This window comes from Pempheris klunzingeri, chromosome 18 (assembly GCF_042242105.1).
Source record: "Pempheris klunzingeri isolate RE-2024b chromosome 18, fPemKlu1.hap1, whole genome shotgun sequence".
Lineage (NCBI taxonomy): Eukaryota > Metazoa > Chordata > Actinopteri > Acropomatiformes > Pempheridae > Pempheris > Pempheris klunzingeri.
The window spans coordinates 1,008,077-1,027,928 of NC_092029.1; the positions used below are offsets into that span (position 1 = coordinate 1,008,077).

General features: G+C 47.7%; 1 protein-coding gene across 1 annotated transcript in view; it reads right to left on the reverse strand.

The window, feature by feature from the left end:
• The window catches only part of adgrg6 (adhesion G protein-coupled receptor G6), a 61,360-nt gene that overhangs the window by 17,577 nt on the left and 23,931 nt on the right, over positions 1 to 19,852 (reverse strand). The window contains exons 7-21 of the mRNA XM_070849839.1: positions 13,600 to 13,688; positions 12,494 to 12,546; positions 11,774 to 11,922; positions 11,120 to 11,231; positions 8,434 to 8,522; positions 7,979 to 8,043; positions 7,755 to 7,891; positions 6,937 to 7,102; positions 6,561 to 6,707; positions 4,076 to 4,192; positions 3,701 to 3,746; positions 3,112 to 3,218; positions 2,406 to 2,533; positions 1,274 to 1,542; positions 617 to 719 (exon numbers count right to left, since the gene is read on the reverse strand). Coding sequence (XP_070705940.1) covers positions 617 to 719; positions 1,274 to 1,542; positions 2,406 to 2,533; positions 3,112 to 3,218; positions 3,701 to 3,746; positions 4,076 to 4,192; positions 6,561 to 6,707; positions 6,937 to 7,102; positions 7,755 to 7,891; positions 7,979 to 8,043; positions 8,434 to 8,522; positions 11,120 to 11,231; positions 11,774 to 11,922; positions 12,494 to 12,546; positions 13,600 to 13,688 — 1,777 coding nt within the window. The remainder of the gene's footprint in view (positions 1 to 616; positions 720 to 1,273; positions 1,543 to 2,405; positions 2,534 to 3,111; positions 3,219 to 3,700; positions 3,747 to 4,075; positions 4,193 to 6,560; positions 6,708 to 6,936; positions 7,103 to 7,754; positions 7,892 to 7,978; positions 8,044 to 8,433; positions 8,523 to 11,119; positions 11,232 to 11,773; positions 11,923 to 12,493; positions 12,547 to 13,599; positions 13,689 to 19,852) is intronic.

Genomic DNA, 19,852 nt, shown 5'->3' on the forward strand with positions numbered 1-19,852 from the left:
AGCGATTTGACTTCACTTGTCAGTTCTTTCTGTTCTTGGCGAACACACATAGCGAGCACACCTTCTTACTCATCCCAGCAGCTTGTATTTGATGTTACTTCATCACTTGTGTGATATGGTTGGAGAAGCTGGGAACATTGCTATTTGTAGTAGCCACGTAGGATTTTCTCCCTGGCAGCAGAGAGGAGGCCTGAAACAACTGTTTGACCTCAATACTTGCTAATTAAAACAAAGTCAAAATGCCTGCCCCATCGGCCTCACTGACTTTTGTAATGTTCCACAGTTTAACCCTTTAACCTCCTGCTCAACCATATGGTAGAGCACATTTTGACTCACTATATCTTATTGAAAACATGTTTTACTTACGACATCTCAACCGTTTGGTAGAGGCCAATATTTCAAATAATGTGGGGTCTGTTCATAAAAAAAACATCGATTTTTGTAATTAGTGCCCCAAAGAAATAAAATATATAAAGAATACATTTTTTCATTGTTTTTTTCTTGGTGAGGACGTTAAAGGGTTTAAACTAAACTAAACTGTAGAAGCACATTTTACATTTATACTTCTGACTGTCGTGTCTAAATATTCACATATTGTATTTCTGTGCTCACTTACAACTCTGAGGATCCCTCTCCAGACTCTCCTCTGCCGTATTCCTGCAGGCCGTAAGAGTTTTTATCCACGGCAACAACGATCCCCACCAACACTGCAGGGAGACCTGCAACACAACAGAGCCGACAGCTGAACATTCGTTTTCCGACGTCCTCTTCTCTTCACCCTTCGCTGCTGCCAAGCCAATGATGGGCACATTCATACGATCACAATTTAAATCTTTGTAATGTCCAGGTGTTACAGAGAGCTCCACAAATAAAGCAGCCTTTGTTAAGTCTTTGGCCAGCGAATAAAGCTGCACATCACACCACATCACACGTCCAGGCCTGGACAGAAAGTAATTACACGAGACATGAGACACTCCGAGCAGCACATTACAAATACACGCTTTATCTTCTTTCCACTGCCAGATCCACACATTTCACTAAGTTCTGCATATTTCTGAGATGGTTTTATTGCTAACCGAGCTAGCCGTTAAGCTAATATGGTGGATGGTCACTTGTGATTTCTTGTTGGGCTAAATGTTGATTCAGTGTTTCAACTATTTCAAATGTTTGAATGTTAAATTATGTTAAATTTCAGCCCCAAACATGAGTAAAGAAGTCTTTAGTTGGTTTTTAGCTTTTTATCCCAGTTTGACACAAACAACGAGACACTCGCCCCATCCGACGACGCAGAACTTGAGGATGTATCGGCGTATGTAGGTGTTGAAGACTTTGACCAGAGCGATGTACATGTGGATGGACTCCAGTCCCATCCAGGTGAAGGAGGTCAGCAGGAAGTAGTGCAGGAAGATGGCCACGGACAGACACAGCCAATCAGCTTCCAGACTGGCCAGCCAGCCGTCCAACAGGAAGACCATGTTCAGGAAGAGCAGGGAGGTGCTGAGGTTCATCAGGATCTTGGAGGGGTAGTCACGCCGTAGCTTCCTGTGGGAAAGAACGATGAAGAATGAGAAGAGGTTTGCTCATTATTCTCTCAGCCGCCCATCCTAACCGCTGGAGCAATTGGTTGCTCAAATTTCTTGGCGTAAGTCTGCCCGCATGCCGCCGCTGAGAGCGATTCTCATGTTTCTGCTCCAGATCATCTGAGGTTTTGAACTCCACCGCTGATAAACAAAGTTTGGCTCTCTGGGGGCCTTTTGAGGGCAGACATATACATTTATCTTTTTCAATCCACTTAGCGAAGGCTCGACCGCAGGATGTGAGGAGACGTGAGAATGCTTTCGCTGCTCCAACCTCAACACATAGTATCACGTCTGCACTCAACCATCCAGGACTGAAGCCCAACACCCCCGTGTTCATTAAACCGGGGTGTTGTTTATTGTGAGTTTGCTGAATGTCTGATTGTCGATCGCTTTTCTTACTTATGTAAATGTTCTGTGACTCATTAGATGTTCAGAGATCAGCTCATTTCTCTTCTCTCTCTATGATGGTGATAAACGTGATGCCGCCTCCTAGTGGACACGTTACACCCCCACCCCCCCCCCCCGTGTCTCCTAGACATCATGTTCATCATCATGTTCATCATCATGTTCATCATCATGTTCATCATCATGTTCATCATCGCACCACCTGCATCATGTGCTGACATCATCGTGGTGAAACAGTCTGACTGACTGACTGACTGAGCACACAGAGCGCTCGCTGCCTCGCTTTGATCACTAGCTTCACACTAACAGCGCTGTGCGTGTGTGTGTGTGCGTGTGTGTGTGTGCGTGTGTGTGTGTGTGTGTGTGTGTGTGTGTGCGTGTGTGTGTGTGTGTGTGTGTGTGTGTGTGTGTGTGACTGACTCGAAGGCGATGTAGGTGAGCAGCGTGGCAGCAGAGAAGATGGCCGAGATGCCGCAGCCGATGTAGGTGATGAAGGTGAGAATCTTGTTGTTCTTGGGGTCGATGTGGGGAACGGCTCCAGACACGTCCTGCAGACAGACAGAGAGACAGACAGACAGACAGACAGACAGACAGATGCCACCATCACGTCAGCCTCATGTTCAGGAGCAAAACACTTCCCAAAGACAAACTGAACATACAAGGATGACAAAGAGGCACAGTGTTCTTATTCAGCTCTTATGTCTGTTGGTTAAAGGTCCCAGTTTAAGTAAATCTGTGTCTTCTTCTGCTCCATCGTTCAGTCAATGTGTGTAAAAATGCTCCTCTTATGATCATGTGACCCCCCTCCCCCCCCCAGCAGGCCGACTGTCCCACTGAAACCCCCCCTGAATCCCGTCCACCATTGTTTCTGCCACCTGCTCCTGGTTCTTCCTCTGAACATTAAACCATGTGAAGCTCAGGACAGTTATTCTATGTGGAGCCGCTGAACGAAGCTGTGTGGATGTGATTGATCAGCTTGTAACTGATTAGTTCGGAGTTATGATGAAAAATAAATCCTACATGACAGAAAGCAAACAGACGCCTCGTGTCTGCACTGAAGATCCTATGAACTGTTCCTGAAAACACCGTCTCACAGCCACAGCAGCACTCTGCAGCTCAGTCTTACCATGAGGATGCCGAAGTGAGTCAGGTGGTCGCACAGACAGACGGTTTTGTTGCCGCTGGACTCCTCAGACGCTCTGCAGCCGTCTCCGTTCCAGCCTCCGGCGCCACCTGGTGGCGGCACAGGGGATTACTGAGCATCACAATCACCTCCAACAGTGGAAGCAGTCCTGAAACTACTATGGAGGACAATAAATGCTGCTGAAGATGATTTGAAGAAGATTGTGCCCTCAGGGAAAGCCACAGGGGGGCAAACACATAGAGCTGGATATCTGCAGGCTTCATGTAGCCATGGGAGGGACGTACTGGGGGGTGTTTTACGTTGACTAGAATATTTAGTGCACGGTTCTCTGAACCTCAGCATCTTGGACTTTAACAGGAGAATAAATGTCTCTCTCCCAAACGTGGACGTTAACTCTGCTGTGGACGTGCGGCCTGAACGAAGGTCGTCCAGGAACACGCTGGAGCTCAGAGACGGGACTCTGACAGACGGGACGTTTGGCTCTCCACACTTGAGGTTTATTGTTTGTACGACTCCCCGTGGGCGAGAGGAGCTGCTCTGAATGTTGAGGAGGACGTGAGGACGGACTCACCGTTCATGCTGAAGTCCCAGAACATGCAGAGCGGCTTCAGGGAGGGCTGAGGAAGAGGAGGAGGAGGAGGAGGAGGAGGAGGAGGAGGAGGAGACACTTCAGTCAGTCATCAGCTCCAGACACCATTTATAACCACAGCCTCCTCACCGGGTTCAACCTCAGCATGAATAATTTCACTTTATATTACTAAAGCACAGCAGCACATGAAATATATTATATATATATTATATATACTTCTATGGTGTATAGTTATATATTTACCATAGAAGACATGGAATAAATCACAGACAGGCACACAGACAGGCAGACAGACAGACAGACAGACAGACAGACAGACAGACAGACAGACAGACAGACAGACAGACAGACACACACCTGTTCGGTCAGGTGAGTGATCTCAATCTCCACCGGCTCCACGAGGCCGCTGATGGAGAAGTTCCCCACACTGCTCGCCACCACGTAGCTGTTCAGGGAGCGGCCGTCCTGCTCTTTCTGGAAACACAGCCGGAGAACGACAGTGAAGAGAGGTTATGGTGAGAGAAGGTGAAGAGAGGTTATGGTTAGAGAAGGTGAAGAGAGGTTATGGTGAGAGAAGGTGAAGAGAGGTTATGGTTAGAGAAGGTGAAGAGAGGTTATGGTGAGAGAAGGTGAAGAGAGGTTATGGTGAGAGAAGGTGAAGAGAGGTTATGGTGAGAGAAGGTGAAGAGAGGTTATGGTGAGAGAAGGTGAAGAGAGGTTATGGTGAGAGAAGGTGAAGAGAGGTTATGGTGAGAGAAGGTGAAGAGAGGTTATGGTGAGAGAAGGTGAAGAGAGGTTATGGTGAGAGAAGGTGAAGAGAGGTTATGGTGAGAGAAGGTGAAGAGAGGTTATGGTGAGAGAAGGTGAAGAGAGGTTATGGTTAGAGAAGGTGAAGAGAGGTTATGGTGAGAGAAGGTGAAGAGAGGTTATGGTGAGAGAAGGTGAAGAGAGGTTATGGTGAGAGAAGGTGAAGAGAGGTTATGGTGAGAGAAGGTGAAGAGAGGTTATGGTGAGAGAAGGTGAAGAGAGGTTATGGTTAGAGAAGGTGAAGAGAGGTTATGGTGAGAGAAGGTGAAGAGAGGTTATGGTGAGAGAAGGTGAAGAGAGGTTATGGTTAGAGAAGGTGAAGAGAGGTTATGGTGAGAGAAGGTGAAGAGAGGTTATGGTTAGAGAAGGTGAAGAGAGGTTATGGTTACGGTTAGAGAAGGTGAAGAGAGGTTATGGTTAGAGAAGGTGAAGAGAGGTTATGGTGAGAGAAGGTGAAGAGAGGTTATGGTGAGAGAAGGTGAAGAGAGGTTATGGTGAGAGAAGGTGAAGAGAGGTTATGGTGAGAGAAGGTGAAGAGAGGTTATGGTTAGAGAAGGTGAAGAGAGGTTACGGTGAGAGAAGGTGAAGAGAGGTTATGGTTAGAGAAGGTGAAGAGAGGTTATGGTGAGAGAAGGTGAAGAGAGGTTATGGTTAGAGAAGGTGAAGAGAGGTTACGGTGAGAGAAGGTGAAGAGAGGTTATGGTGAGAGAAGGTGAAGAGAGGTTATGGTTAGAGAAGGTGAAGAGAGGTTATGGTTACGGTTAGAGAAGGTGAAGAGAGGTTATGGTGAGAGAAGGTGAAGAGAGGTTATGGTGAGAGAAGGTGAAGAGAGGTTATGGTTACGGTTAGAGAAGGTGAAGAGAGGTTATGGTTAGAGAAGGTGAAGAGAGGTTATGGTGAGAGAAGGTGAAGAGAGGTTATGGTGAGAGAAGGTGAAGAGAGGTTATGGTGAGAGAAGGTGAAGAGAGGTTATGGTTACGGTTAGAGAAGGTGAAGAGAGGTTATGGTTAGAGAAGGTGAAGAGAGGTTATGGTGAGAGAAGGTGAAGAGAGGTTATGGTGAGAGAAGGTGAAGAGAGGTTATGGTGAGAGAAGGTGAAGAGAGGTTATGGTGAGAGAAGGTGAAGAGAGGTTATGGTGAGAGAAGGTGAAGAGAGGTTATGGTTAGAGAAGGTGAAGAGAGGTTACGGTGAGAGAAGGTGAAGAGAGGTTATGGTGAGAGAAGGTGAAGAGAGGTTATGGTTAGAGAAGGTGAAGAGAGGTTATGGTTAGAGAAGGTGAAGAGAGGTTATGGTTACGGTTAGAGAAGGTGAAGAGAGGTTATGGTTAGAGAAGGTGAAGAGAGGTTATGGTTAGAGAAGGTGAAGAGAGGTTACGGTTAGAGAAGGTGAAGAGAGGTTATGGTGAGAGAAGGTGAAGAGAGGTTATGGTGAGAGAAGGTGAAGAGAGGTTATGGTGAGAGAAGGTGAAGAGAGGTTATGGTTAGAGAAGGTGAAGAGAGGTTATGGTTACGGTTAGAGAAGGTGAAGAGAGGTTATGGTTAGAGAAGGTGAAGAGAGGTTATGGTTAGAGAAGGTGAAGAGAGGTTATGGTTACGGTTAGAGAAGGTGAAGAGAGGTTATGGTTAGAGAAGGTGAAGAGAGGTTATGGTTACGGTTAGAGAAGGTGAAGAGAGGTTATGGTTAGAGAAGGTGAAGAGAGGTTATGGTTACGGTTAGAGAAGGTGAAGAGAGGTTATGGTTAGAGAAGGTGAAGAGAGGTTATGGTTAGAGAAGGTGAAGAGAGGTTATGGTTAGAGAAGGTGAAGAGAGGTTATGGTGAGAGAAGGTGAAGAGAGGTTATGGTGAGAGAAGGTGAAGAGAGGTTATGGTTACGGTTAGAGAAGGTGAAGAGAGGTTATGGTTAGAGAAGGTGAAGAGAGGTTACGGTTAGAGAAGGTGAAGAGAGGTTATGGTTAGAGAAGGTGAAGAGAGGTTACGGTTAGAGAAGGTGAAGAGAGGTTATGGTTAGAGAAGGTGAAGAGAGGTCGGACTCACCTGGAACAGGTTGGTGCTGCTGAAGAACATGAAGTTGATCCTGGACAGAGACGATCGGTCGGCGTCACTCAGGGAGACGGCGGACAGCAGAGAGGCAGGAAGGGTGACCTGAGCTAAAGGGTTAACCCTCTCTGACTCAAAGTCAACCTGAGGGGGGAGGAGAGAGGAGGGGAGGAGGAGAGGAGGGGAGGAGGAGAGGAGGGGAGGAGGGGAGGAGGACACATCAACATCCACTCTGCTCCATTGAAGCTTTTAGGAACATTTTGTTTCGTAGCTCCATCAGAAGGTTTCTCCAAAATAAAAGCCCCTGAGAGGAGGAGGAGGAGGAGCAGGAGGAGGAGGAGGAGCAGGAGGCTGTGAGGGCCCCTGCTGTTACCTGGGGGTCGGAGGTGTTGGGAGCCATGAAGGCGCTGAAGGACGTCCCGTTGAACACGGACGTGTTGAGGGCCGATATCCCCACAGCCAGGTGTCTGGAGGTGATGCTGACCGACGGGCCCTCGAACTCAATCTTCTGAACCAACTCATCGACCGTCTTCAGAGCTCTGAGGAGGACGGCAAAGAGTAGAGTAGGACAGATTAGAGTAGAGTACAGTAGAATAGATTAGAGTAGAGTAGAATAGAGTAGAGCAGGACAGATTAGAGTAGAGTACAGTAGAGTAGAGTAGAGCAGGACAGATTAGAGTAGAGTAGAGCAGGACAGATTAGAGTAGAGTACAGTAGAGTAGAGCAGGACAGATTAGAGTAGAGTACAGTAGAGTAGAGTAGAGCAGGACAGATTAGAGTAGAGTAGAGCAGGACAGATTAGAGTAGAGTACAGTAGAGTAGAGCAGGACAGATTAGAGTAGAGTACAGTAGAGTAGAGCAGGACAGATTAGAGTAGAGTACAGTAGAGTAGAGTAGAGCAGGACAGATTAGAGTAGAGTAGAGCAGGACAGATTAGAGTAGAGTACAGTAGAGTAGAGCAGGACAGATTAGAGTAGAGTAGAGCAGGACAGATTAGAGTAGAGTAGAGCAAGACAGATTAGAGTAGAGTACAGTAGAGTAGAGCAGGACAGATTAGAGTAGAGTACAGTAGAGTAGAGCAGGACAGATTAGAGTAGAGTACAGTAGAATAGATTAGAGTAGAGTACAGTAGAATAGAGTAGAGTAGAGTACAGTAGAATAGAGTAGAGTAGAGCAGGAGTGTGGCCGTACTTCTCGGAGGTGGCAGCCAGCGCCGTCTCTGAGCTGGTCATGACGTTGGAGATGATGGTGACGACGGTGGAGGCCAGCGTGGCGTTGATCTTCGCCACGTTCACCAGCTGCTTCACCTTGGTCACCACCTTGGACACCTGCAGAGGGGCGGAGCGGGACAACAACAAGTTTTACTTTCCTCACGGGACCTCTGATGCGTCTAAGTCACGTGACCGGACTCCCACCTCCTCATTGGACAGCTCGTTGTTGGTGATGACGGCGAGCTGCACCGCCACCTCGGCTGCATTTTCTGCACAAGGAGACACAGAGGAAAGGTTTGGCACAGAGAGGAGGAGCTGCTTCATAAAAGAGTCAGGGAAGTAAACTACCATTCCCAGCATGCAATTCAACAAGAACCATCCAATCCCTGAGCTTATAATTCTGTGGGCGGAAACTAAACTGTGGAGTTTATGACAGCAGCTTAAACCACTTTTAACTGAAAAAACTGCTTCTAATAAACACTTTGCATTTGCAGCTGGGTTCATCTCCATGGCAACAGCAGCAAGCTGAGGCTCATGGGTATTGTAGTATTTAGAGCCGTTCACCAAAATGAGGGATAAAAGCCTGATTTCTCAGGCACAACGTTGAACTAGCTGAGATCGCCCGGAGCTCAATCTGATTGGCTGTCGGCTGAGCGTACCTGCTGACACCTCGATGGTGTCGATGTCCGTGCAGTTACTGATGTCTGCAGCCGACCAGTAGGAGGAGAAGTTCTGAGGGTTGATCAGACTGAGAAACAGACAGACATTTATTGAAATTAGAATTAAATTATACAGTTTTAACCAGTTTCATATTAATATTTTGATGCTTCTGCAACGTTGTTCCTGAAACCTTCACACCCCGACGTCGCCCCCTGGAACCGAACTACACTGAAGTGAACTGAGAACAACTTTTTAAGCCAACTATTAATAGTAAAGTACATAAGATCCAAGGCAGGGCTGTCATGGCTGCTTTTTGACCGGTCGGAGCTTCTGTGCAGGTAGAGCTGAGTTTCACTGACAGACATTAAAACAACGGTGAAGTGAAAGTGTTGGAATGGGTCCCGTAGATCCCCTCGGATGACAGGCGCCAAACGTTTCCAATTCTCAAGTGTCTGACAGTATTATGGAAATGATCCCCACAGAGATAGACCTGTAAGATGCTTTGTTAAACCAGAACCAGATGTTGTTTTACACCAGACTCTATTGAAAAAAACAGCAGTTTTACCTCGCAGAACACAAGAGTGGCTGTTCCACTGCTGCCACGATCAGTTATTTAGTGGGTGTTCTGTTTTACACAAATGTTCTGTTGCATCTGAACTAATCCTTTAAAACACTAAAGTCACACAATAACACAAACAAACTAAATGATTGAAACGTCAGCAGACCAACAACTATCATGTAAAATCCCTGTTTTAGTGAATGTAGTCTGGTGTGTGTGCTGTTTGTGGTTAAACCAAAAGGATCTTCCAGGTCTCTCTCTGTAGGGATCCTTTCCATGATGCTGTCACACACTTAGAATAACACTCTGAGCCTGTCAGTGGATCAAACAAGCTCTTTTAGTGGACCTACTGTGATCAGGTGCAGTTGTCCCAAAGGATCACGTTGCAGCTATTGTAGTTTTGTTCGCTGCCTGTTTCAGCGGAGACAATCTACTGGAAACAACTGCTAAAATTTTTGTACCTTGCAGTCATTAAAAAGCTAAAATATCTGAAAATGGTAAGCAGCCTCACATAAAGTCTGAGCATTTACAGTAAAAGGACGTCCTGCCCACTTCATTAACAATGTATAGATCACTTTCAGTTGTGTAATATCTCACGGGGAGAAAAGAAAACAAGCTGAAAAGATGAATGAGTTCAATTTATCCCGAGCAGACTCTGGAGTCCAGTGTGCGTTCATCCTCTGGGACCTCCTGTTCTGTTCTTGCAGTGTTTTGAGGTGAGAGCGGACCGAGCCGATGATGAATGTGGCGTTACCTCGCCGCTCACAGGGAGAACGGAGCAAATGAGATGTCACACATGCTCTGGAAATACCTGATCAACACTGCTGTTTGCTATAAAGCGTGATGAAGAGCAGAGACGTGTTGTTACGGTCCAGGTTCTTAAAAAGTGATTTGGGTCCAGATGTTTTGGGAAACGCTGAGTTACGACTCTTCATTAAAACACAATGATTCACAGAAACTTTTCACATAAAAGCTTAAATTCAAAAGGCTCTTTTGTGATTTACAAACATTTGAATAACCCATAAAAAGCAGACTTTGAATACGAAGCAGCGTGCCAGTGAGCTCAAGTGTCCACAGGATCATTCTTGTCTTTGCTTTGTCCGTTTGTTTTCGTTCATGTCTGTGAAATGAGATCAGACACACCTGAGTCCACTTACACAAACCTGTTCAGGGTTTTTCTTGGACAAACTCTGAATGAAATGATGAAGACAGCTGCACATACTAATGTATATAAAGCCGAGGGAGGATTATGCCGCTGCAGGCCGTCATATAAATGATGTTGGAACGTCTCACGAATCAGAGCGGGAGGAGAGTTAAACCAGTGGTGGAATCTCACTTAAGGTTCGGACAGATTCAAGCAGAGAAACACGGATTAAACAAACCTCCAGTTGAGACCGTTTGTTTTTTCTGAACTGTGAGCCGAGGATGAAATGACCGTTAACAGTTTCATCTTCGTGACAAGAGAGCAAACTGGAAACAGCCACTAAAGGGACCTCGGCCTTTCTGCTGCTTCATTAAGACAGTGCTCAGATTATGATTCAAGAACCCGTCGTCGGCTTTCAGTCGGAGCTGGAAAGTCGTCTGCATCAAAGTCACTTTCTCTGGAGGCATAAATCAGACGGCCGGAGGCGTTTGTCAGGTAAAGCAACAGATGATGTATCACAGGCAGAGCCAAAGGTGTGAAACACTCCACTTCCTGTCTCCAGAGTGGGCGTGGCCTCCTGGTGCAGACGAGGGGGTGGGGGGGTATCAATCTATCTGAACATCAGCTGACTCCGACCTGCACTGAGCTGCAGCTGATTAACATCAGTCAGACCAAATCAAACTACACAAACAACAGAACTAAAGATGTTAGACACCGTTTCATCCTTCTGACATTTAATACCACTGAGGAACAGCTGCAGACCCCCAACACCGTCCAGAACAGCCCTAATAAATGATGTGGGGGGGCACTGAGGTAAACTCTCACTAACTTCATCCTGACAACCACAGAAACCAAACAAAGACCCACATCTGGTTCCTTAAAGACCCTCAGAAAGGGTTTGGTTGTCAGACAGGAGTCCTCAGGTCCTCAGGTGTGTGTGTGTGTGTGTGTGTGTGTGTGTGTGTGTGTGTGTGTGTGTTACCAGGTCCTGGAGGTGCTCTGGTCCTTGTTGGGGAAGCAGGGCAGGTACTGGGTGACGGTGGGTCTGCTCTCAGGCCAGCGGTAGTGGAGCGGATTCTCCTCTGGACAGTTTTCTGTTTGGAGGGGAAACAGGATTATTTCTCATCTGAATAACAACAGAACGACAAAGAGAAATGAGAAAGGAGCTGGAGAGGAGCGCCAGACGAAAGGTGCCGTCCCAGAGAGAGAGAGAGAGAGAAACAAGGTGACAGACAGAATAAAGTCTGCAGATAAGAAGAGTTCAGATGGACGAGAAATGAGACAAGAAACACCACAGTGACACAACAGGTAACACGCAGAGGGAATAAATCCTGTGAGACAAGTCCTGAAGAAGAGACGCAGAGGAAGAACGTGTGGGAAACAAAAGCAGGACACACCTTCACCTTCACCCCCTGCAGGAGCAGCAGGACACGTCTACCATCACAGAGTGGGTTAGATCTGAAAAACCCTGCAATCATTTTTACTTTTACACTTTTTATTGCTCTTCGTTCACACTTAACTCCCCCAGCAAAGGTCTGGACGGCAGCAGGGACGTGACGGCTTTTGTCCTGAAGTAGCTTCTCCGCAAAGAGGAAAAGAAGGACCAGAAGTAATTGAAGGCCGTGCGGCTCCTCACCGATTTGTTTGACATCACTGGAGGCGCTCTGGACCTGCAGGCCGGCGCCCAGGAGTCCCTCTGAGCTGGAGAGCCTGGCAGACACAGCGGCCTCCCCCAGACTCTGATTGGTGATGTAATAATACACCAGCAGGGCCTGGCACGAATAACTGGAGACAACCGACACAGAACAAAAAGCTAAAAGGAGCTGCTGGCAGTGCAGATCCTCACAGATATGACAGCATCCAGACAGCTGATGCACACAAACCCTGCAGGGAGCGTTTACCTCGTCGGGTTTCCTCTGCTCTGCAAACCCTGCTGGACGCTGGAGGGGAGAAGAAGAAGAAAAGGTTTTACTCCTTTGCTCCACCAGAGGGAGTTTGGCTGAGTTCTACTGTGTGTACAGTGGACATGGTTAAAGGTGCAGTCTGTAGGATTTATTGGAGTCTGATCCTCTATTTGTCAAAATCTGGTCCTCCTCTTTCTTCTTCTTCACCTTCTAACCGCTGCATTAGTGCCACTAAATTCAAGCTGCCACCTCAAAGTGCTCTGTTTGTCCTTTCTGGGCTACTGTAGAAACTTGGCGGTGCAACACTGACTGCATGAAGAGGAGCTGCTGCCTGTGTGGACACGAAGGGCTCATTCTACGCTAAGAAAACACAACGACCATCAGCAGAGAAAGAAAGAGCTGTTTTTAAAAGGCAGGTGTGACACAGGTGAGAGAAGCCTTTGCTGAGTTACCTGATGGAGTCCACGTAGACGGCGTGCGTCCAGTTCTGAAATGTCTGATTTAGCTGCAAGAAGAAAACAACTCAGATCAGCCACTCTGCCGACAGGACAAGGTTTCTCTGTCGTCCTTCTGGGTTTTGGACGTCTGCGCAGGAATCATCTGCAAACAACAGGTGGCCCAGCGACTCTCCACGGTCCAGTTTGTAAAGTGTGTTTGACCATCTTGTATGATGGTCATGAGGTCCGGCTGATCTGCAGGTTAATGGTCAGTAAAGTGTCAGTAAAACGTCTGTCGTCCTGTTTCTGATCGGCTGAATCTGCTTCCTCACAAAGTCTCAAAGAGTCTGAAAGGAGCTCAGATGGAACTACTGAACCCCCCCCCAGGGCCCCAGGGCCCCAGACCGGAGGCTGACTGTGAGTCTGTTGGTTTGTGGAGGTTTGATTTACCGCAGATTGATCAGAAGTATTAAAACTAAAAAACGACATCAGATCCTTAATGTGAAGGCTAAAGAGGGAGTCAATCGGGGCCCATTTTTGCCCTAGTGCCCCCCCCCAGGCTGTTTAACTTGCCCCTTGCATGTTCAGAACTAAATATTATATATATATATGTATATATATAGATCTCACCTCCGTTGGTGTTTTCGAGGCTTTCAGATGTCTTTTTGTGTGCAGGGAAGCTGTGCAATAAAAAAAACTTTTACTGCCTCCGACTTCACAAACCACAGCGAGCTCTGTCTGTCTGTCTGTCTGTCTGTCTGTCTGTCTGTCTGTCTGTCTGTCTGTCTTACCCAGAGGGCCACAGTGAGGTCTGTCTGTCTTACCCAGAGGGCCACAGTGAGGTCTGTCTGTCTTACCCAGAGGGCCACAGTGAGGTCTGTCTGTCTTACCCAGAGGGCCACAGTGAGGTCTGTCTGTCTTACCCAGAGGGCCACAGTGAGGTCTGTCTGTCTTACCCAGAGGGCCACAGTGAGGTTGGTCTGTCTTACCCAGAGGGCCACAGTGAGGTCTGTCTGTCTTACCCAGAGGGCCACAGTGAGGTCGGTCTGTCTTACCCAGAGGGCCACAGTGAGGTCGGTCTGTCTTACCCAGAGGGCCACAGTGAGGTCGGTCTGTCTTACCCAGAGGGCCACAGCTCGCTCGACGTCAGCCTGGGTCAGTCCCGCGCTCCCGTCCTCCACCACGAAAGACATCCGGTAGAAGAGCCCCTCTGCAGACGAGAGCAGAGGGAGAAGAAGACCTCAGTGTGGCTTCAGCAGCGGCTGGTTCACACGTGTGACGGAGCTGTTTCTCTGGTGCCTGTGCCACATAGCAGGAGATGAATCGAGCTAATCGAGTTACGTAATAATCCAATTTTACAGTGTAAAAGGATAAGGAGGAACGTGCTGCCTGGCTGGGGGGGGGCTGGTCTTCCTTCTCCTGGAGAACGGGATCGTTTGGAGCGAGGACGTGTTTCTGTGGGCTGCAGCAGTTTACAGGTCCACTATCTGCATGTGTCCTTTACCGTTTAAGACTTTTAGAGGATTTTACACTTTCAACACGTGTGTGTGCCTGCAGTCTGACACCTCCCACACTAACTCATCCCAAAACACTAATCACACCTATTCCCATTATATCCATATAACAGACATAGTCATTCTATGACACGAGCCTTTATGTTGAGTCCTTGAATGAACTGCTGAAATCTGAGCGACTGGAAAACTGAGGGATCATGAACTCATCACTGGAATGATTTTCTACGTAGAAGTTAAAATGTCTGCAGAGAGCTGTGTTTATTCAGCATTTAATAAAAGCTCTTCTGCATCACCTCATGTTGGAGGGCACATGATTTATATACTGTACAAAATCATTCTGTCCTCTGAATTGGTGCATTTTTCATTTCAAATGTTTAAAGTAGCTAAAACTGTTTTTATTGCTCATCAGCAGTCACACAAAGAGGAAGTGCTACCTTTCTCTAAATGTCTGACTTTATCTTCATCCTCCCTGTGTAAACTTCCACAAACAGCAGACACACATTGTGTTGAGTCCTTATTCGTCGTATTTAAGCGTCTCCTCTGTGTTCAGGTGTTTTTAGGCCCCTCAGCTCTCCTGCTATGCTTCACGTTGGCCACTAGGTGACGCACCAGTATCTACAATTTTTAGTAAACGCTACCAGAAGACTTCTACTCCATCACTTCTGGACGGAGACCCTGCGAGCTGCAGACCTCGGCTCTGTGTTTTTACTGAGGTTTAGGAAGCAGCTGGACATCGCAAACATTTTGACTGGATTTTCACAGCAGTCTGCCAGGTGTCTTATTTTCTGTCAGAGAGTACAAGCAGCAGAGCAGGACATCTCTACCAAGAAGCTGGATGGACTGATAAAGTCAGGGAGGAACGGGGGAAAAAAAGAAGTCAAGAGTGTAAAAGAGGGAGAATGATTAAGAAAAGGAAGTGATAAATATGAGGTAGAGTGACAAACCAATCACCAGCCTCCAGTACTGGAGTGATCCCACCCATTCACCTGATTGACAGCTACTGTATTCACATCTACCACTACGGTACGGGCAAAACAATCATTAGAGCCTAAATACTGATCCTCAGATACTAGACTGCAAAACCCAACCACCTTTAGAAATAATCTAATCATGTATTCAGTCTTAAAATCTTATTTTTTTAATGGCATCATCTGCCAAAACAGTTGCTAATATTAATAGCATCTCATCCAGCTTCAATATTTTTTGTTTTCAATAAAGCAATAACACACTATGTGGCCAAAACTCTGTGGACACGTCAATATTACAGCCCTAAGTAGTAAATCCTGGTTGTTAATATGCTGCTGTATCTGCCTCCGCTGCAGCAGGACAACACTGACATGCTGAAACAGAAGAGGACTGAACATAAAGTGTTTGGTGATGGACGAGTGAAGAACGACAAAATATCGCGTCGTCTAAAATATCAAATATAAAGTATGCTGTCCATATACTTTTGGCCATATAGTTTATAGTGATTGTATTTTCTCTACAATCAGTTCCTCTCTCGCCTGTTTTAAAAAGACTTTAAGACTTCATACAAGTTACTATGATGACATTTTTACAGTGCATGCTACAGATGATTGTATTTTTGATTTTCTACATCTACAGTCTTTTGTCGCTGCATGACATACTGTTCCCCGATGACAGTCCACACAGACATGTAAAATGAAAGCGTTGTTTACATTGGCATGGCAACGCGGGCTTGGCTGCTAAATCCACAGTTGGGGATCCGGGGGCAGGGTGCACCGTGGCCTTTTTCATGCTGCTACTGCCACCGCTGCTAGCTGACATACTGACTGCTTTGATCAGAGCTGTTGCAGAGGAGGTCTTTGTGGTTATGAAGTGGCGAGCGCTGGCGGCCACAGATGGCGTAGGGGCGAGGTGAGGGGCAAGGTGGTGGAAATCTTTGATATCAGTGGCATTTTGGTGTGGTCTCAGAGCCCCGTTCACAAACACTCCTGAGCTCCGATTCCCACTGTGATCTGACACGCTTGGACTTGAGTTCAAACTTGGCTTTGAAATGGTTAAATTCCACTTTGCGGACGTGTCTGGACTCACATTGAGTTCTTGTGTTGGTTTGCTGCCCGTCATGTTCCCCTGAGATGCTTCCATACTTCCATTTTCTATCAGAGTTGAAGCATTTTTAGCCTCTGTGGTGTTTGTCATTTCAATCGGCACTGAAGGAGAGTCTTTGAGTGTTATAACAGTGGTTGCATTTGAAATGGAAATGTTTTTTAAGCCTGCTGTGTTTGCGGTGCGGTTGTCACTCCCACGAGATGGGAGCTCCTCAAACCCAGAAATAAAGCCTTGACCTGCAGCATCGATAGAGGAGCCAGTGGGGGATCTGGTGGCTGGTGTGGAAGAGGGGATATTAAGGCCAGAAGTATGCGGGGGGGTTGGAATAACCGGAGCACCAGAGGGTTGTGCTGATAATGCAGAACTAGGCCGACAACTGGGTTCAGAAGTGGCGCATGGAGAGGTAGTTTTCATTTTAACAGGAAGTGATTGACTACTCAGAGCAGCTTCTGGATTCAGACTTTCATGAGGCTGATGGCCCGATGGCACATTTAACTTTACATTCAGAGTTACATAGTCAGTAGTGGTCACTGCTGAGGAAGCCAGCTCTACAGCAGAGGCATGTTCATCCACAATATGTATCTTTGGAACAACATCTGCAGGGTCAAAGACAGCAGGGAGGTGAGACAGTTTCCCCGATGCAGTGAGATTACTTGAGGCCTCATGTGAGGATACTGAACCATCCACAAACCTGGAAGCATCCACCGTTTGGGAGTTGTTTGCAAGCTGTGGAGAAACCTCTTTCATGCCATACTCATCGGCAGGAACAAGGGGTTCTGATTGGCCGGATTTCAATGTGTCATCAGAGATTGTGGATGCTTGGTCAAGAGGAAGTGATTGGCTGACTGTGATGAACTGTTGGACTGATTCTGTTGACTGGCTAACAGGGGATGTGGTTGATTTCTGGAATGAGTGGAAATGGGGGTTTTGGGTTGTTGTGGGCCGGTGGAGTCCAGCTGTCGGCCAACTGGGTGACAGGGAGCCAATTTCTGCCTCCTCCCTGCTGGCAGACCCTGCTGGCGATGCCACCCAGCCGGGGAGGAGAGGAGAGAGGGAAGGGGTGATGAAAGCTGAGAGGGGAAGGGAGGAGACAGTTATGCAGGGAGGGATCGCTTGATAGATGGGAGAAAGTTGAAGAGAGGAAAAAGGAGATGCGAGGGTTGCTGCAAGAGAAAGAGAAGGCAAAACGGAGGGGGAAAGGAGAGAGGGAGTAAGGGCGAACGACGTGAAGCGGGATGATTGCTGCTGCTGCTGCCGCCCCCTGACATCAACATTGTGCGTGTCCTGCCCCGGACTCAGACTCAAGTTTAGTTTCTCACTTCCATGCATCTGAGCATCCAAGTGTGTGTGAGCTGAGCTGTGTATGTGTTCAGTGTTAGTTTGTGTCAAGCCTGACTTGTGCGTAACATAGAGCCCTGAAGCATGCTGGGGGATTGCAGTGCCAAGCTGTGCGCTCATGCGGCTGTGGAGTGCCAGCCTCTGGGTAGCTGCCATGACAGATGGATTTGACAAAGGGGAAGTGGGGTGATTAAAAACATCGTCATGGTCATTGAGTTCTTGCGAGCCCCGCGAGTTAGCGGGAGCACCTGCAGCGATGTTTGTGTTCATCGTATGCTGCAGCCTCCATGGATCCCTGTCAAAGGTTAGGCTGGAGTTATGTCTGTCTTGTGACCCAGATGGAAATGCCTGGGCTGAGAGAGGAGAGGTGTCAGCCACTGAGGAGGAAGACACTGCAGCTTCCTCTCCCACCATCTGTTCTGTCACCCTTACAACTGGCCTCACTGTGGCAGCAGGAAGAGTCTCAGAGGACACAATGAGCGACAGGTTGTCTAAGTGATCTGAGAAAGGACTCCTGGTTGAAAGGACAGGATCTGAAGATGAAGAAGAAATGGCAGACAAAGAAGCAGAGTGCAAACGTTGCATTTCATCGATGTTTGCCTGGAGCAGAGCCGGGGTGCGTTCAGAGGCCTGAGTGCCAGCTGCTGGCAGTGATGTTACACCAAAGTCAAACTGATTCACTAGACGTGGCTCATCTGGCAGAGTATATATGTCGTTCAAATCTTTCTGATCAGAATGAACCAAGAACTGGCTGACTGACAGACTGGCTGCATGAGAAGAAGGCCACAAAACCACTGATGAACCAAACTCAGGGTCAGGCAACTCGAACTGTGACAGAGCTGAGATCATTTGAGGGGGTAAATCTGGTGTGAGTAGCGCCGCGGTACTGGATGCCAAATTCTCAACAGATAATCCTGAGGGAGTTGGCTCGATGTGACTGAAGGAGGATACTAACAAAGACCCAACTGAATGGACAGATGGACCTGATTGGGTATCAAAGAGATGATTGCCCTCAGAGGAGAGCAATCGACCTCTGAAAGATTCTGATTTAATGTTGGAGGACTCTTGGCCAGAGAGTTGGTGGTGTTCGGGGAGCAGGGTACCATCAACAACCGGCCTCTGAGATTCAGTTGGGGCTTTGGAAAAGAGAGGAAGTGACAGCAAGGATGCTGTGTGATGCTTTGTCACCACAAAGTCCCTTTGATGGTTCGAGGATAAAGGCAGAGATGACAACACAGAAGGCTGAAAGGTTACGCTGACTCCATCCAACTCTGGAGCGTGAGCAGACTCAACAACCCCGTCTGCTTCTGAGAGCCTTCGTTCAGCCTGCTGGGAGGAAGAGGGGGAGAAGAGGGGAGGCTGCTGAGGATGAGCAGAGGCTGGAAGAGGAGCGATGGTGGACCAGCGGGGATGAGAGGATGAGAGAGAAGTGGGGGCGTTAGAGGAGTAAAGGGGAGTAAGCGTAGCAGGGGAGGCAGATGATGAAGCAGATAGTGTGCTGGTATGACAGGAGGTGAAGGGAGTAGATGCTGAGAAGAGAGGGATGTCAAGGGAGAAGGTGAACATTTTAGAGGAGAGGGTTTTGGGAGAGCCAGACGGAGAGGGGAAAGTGGATGTGTCTGTACTTGTATATAAATTGTTAATCACTCTACTTCTGGAGACTCCAAGGTTAACATCACCTCCAGTTACACTGGTCAGGGGGGTTGGAGGAAGTGAGGAATGTGGTATTTGGGCCATATCTTCCTTCTGTGGCACTGAAGAATAAAAGATCGGCCTCTCTGCAAGGAGAGCAGAGGAGCTGAGCTGTACTACGGCCAAAGATGGCGTAGGCCGTATGAAGAGAAGGGATGAAAGGGAGGGGAAAAGTAGAGATGGTGTTGTTTGAGAAGTTGATGTCTCCAGTGGTGGATTGACAGCCTGCGTGTAGGAAGTTTCCTCTTGCTTTTGTCCACTTGAACTTATGTTGTTTTGAACCCTGTGGTGGGTTTGAGCTTCTGTCAAAGCCTGAGAGCCCGTCGGTGTAGGACTCTGAGACATATAGATATGAGGTAGCTCGCTATCTGCTGCTAAGCCGCTCACTAGCGTTTCCGAATACTCGTGAAAAAGGGTCTGGGCGAGCACTTCGCTTCCTCCCTCAGAGGCGGTTAGGGAGCGAGTGACAGGGAGAAAAGCGCCGTGAGGGACTGACCTGTTGAACGACTGTTCGTTTTTGGCATCAGGGCCAATGAAGGCTGGAGGGAGGGTGGCGGGTTCATCCAAGGAGTAGGCAGCATCAAACTCATACAAGCTAAAGGTGCTGCCCTCCTCTGTGAGCTCAGTCAAATCGTACACAAACGGCTCGGACCCCGACGTGTACACGTCGCCCAGTGGTTCCACGTGATCGCTCCAGTTGCCCATGGCGACCGTTTGGTTTTCCCCACTGCTCATGCTCAGCAGCGACCACTGCGGC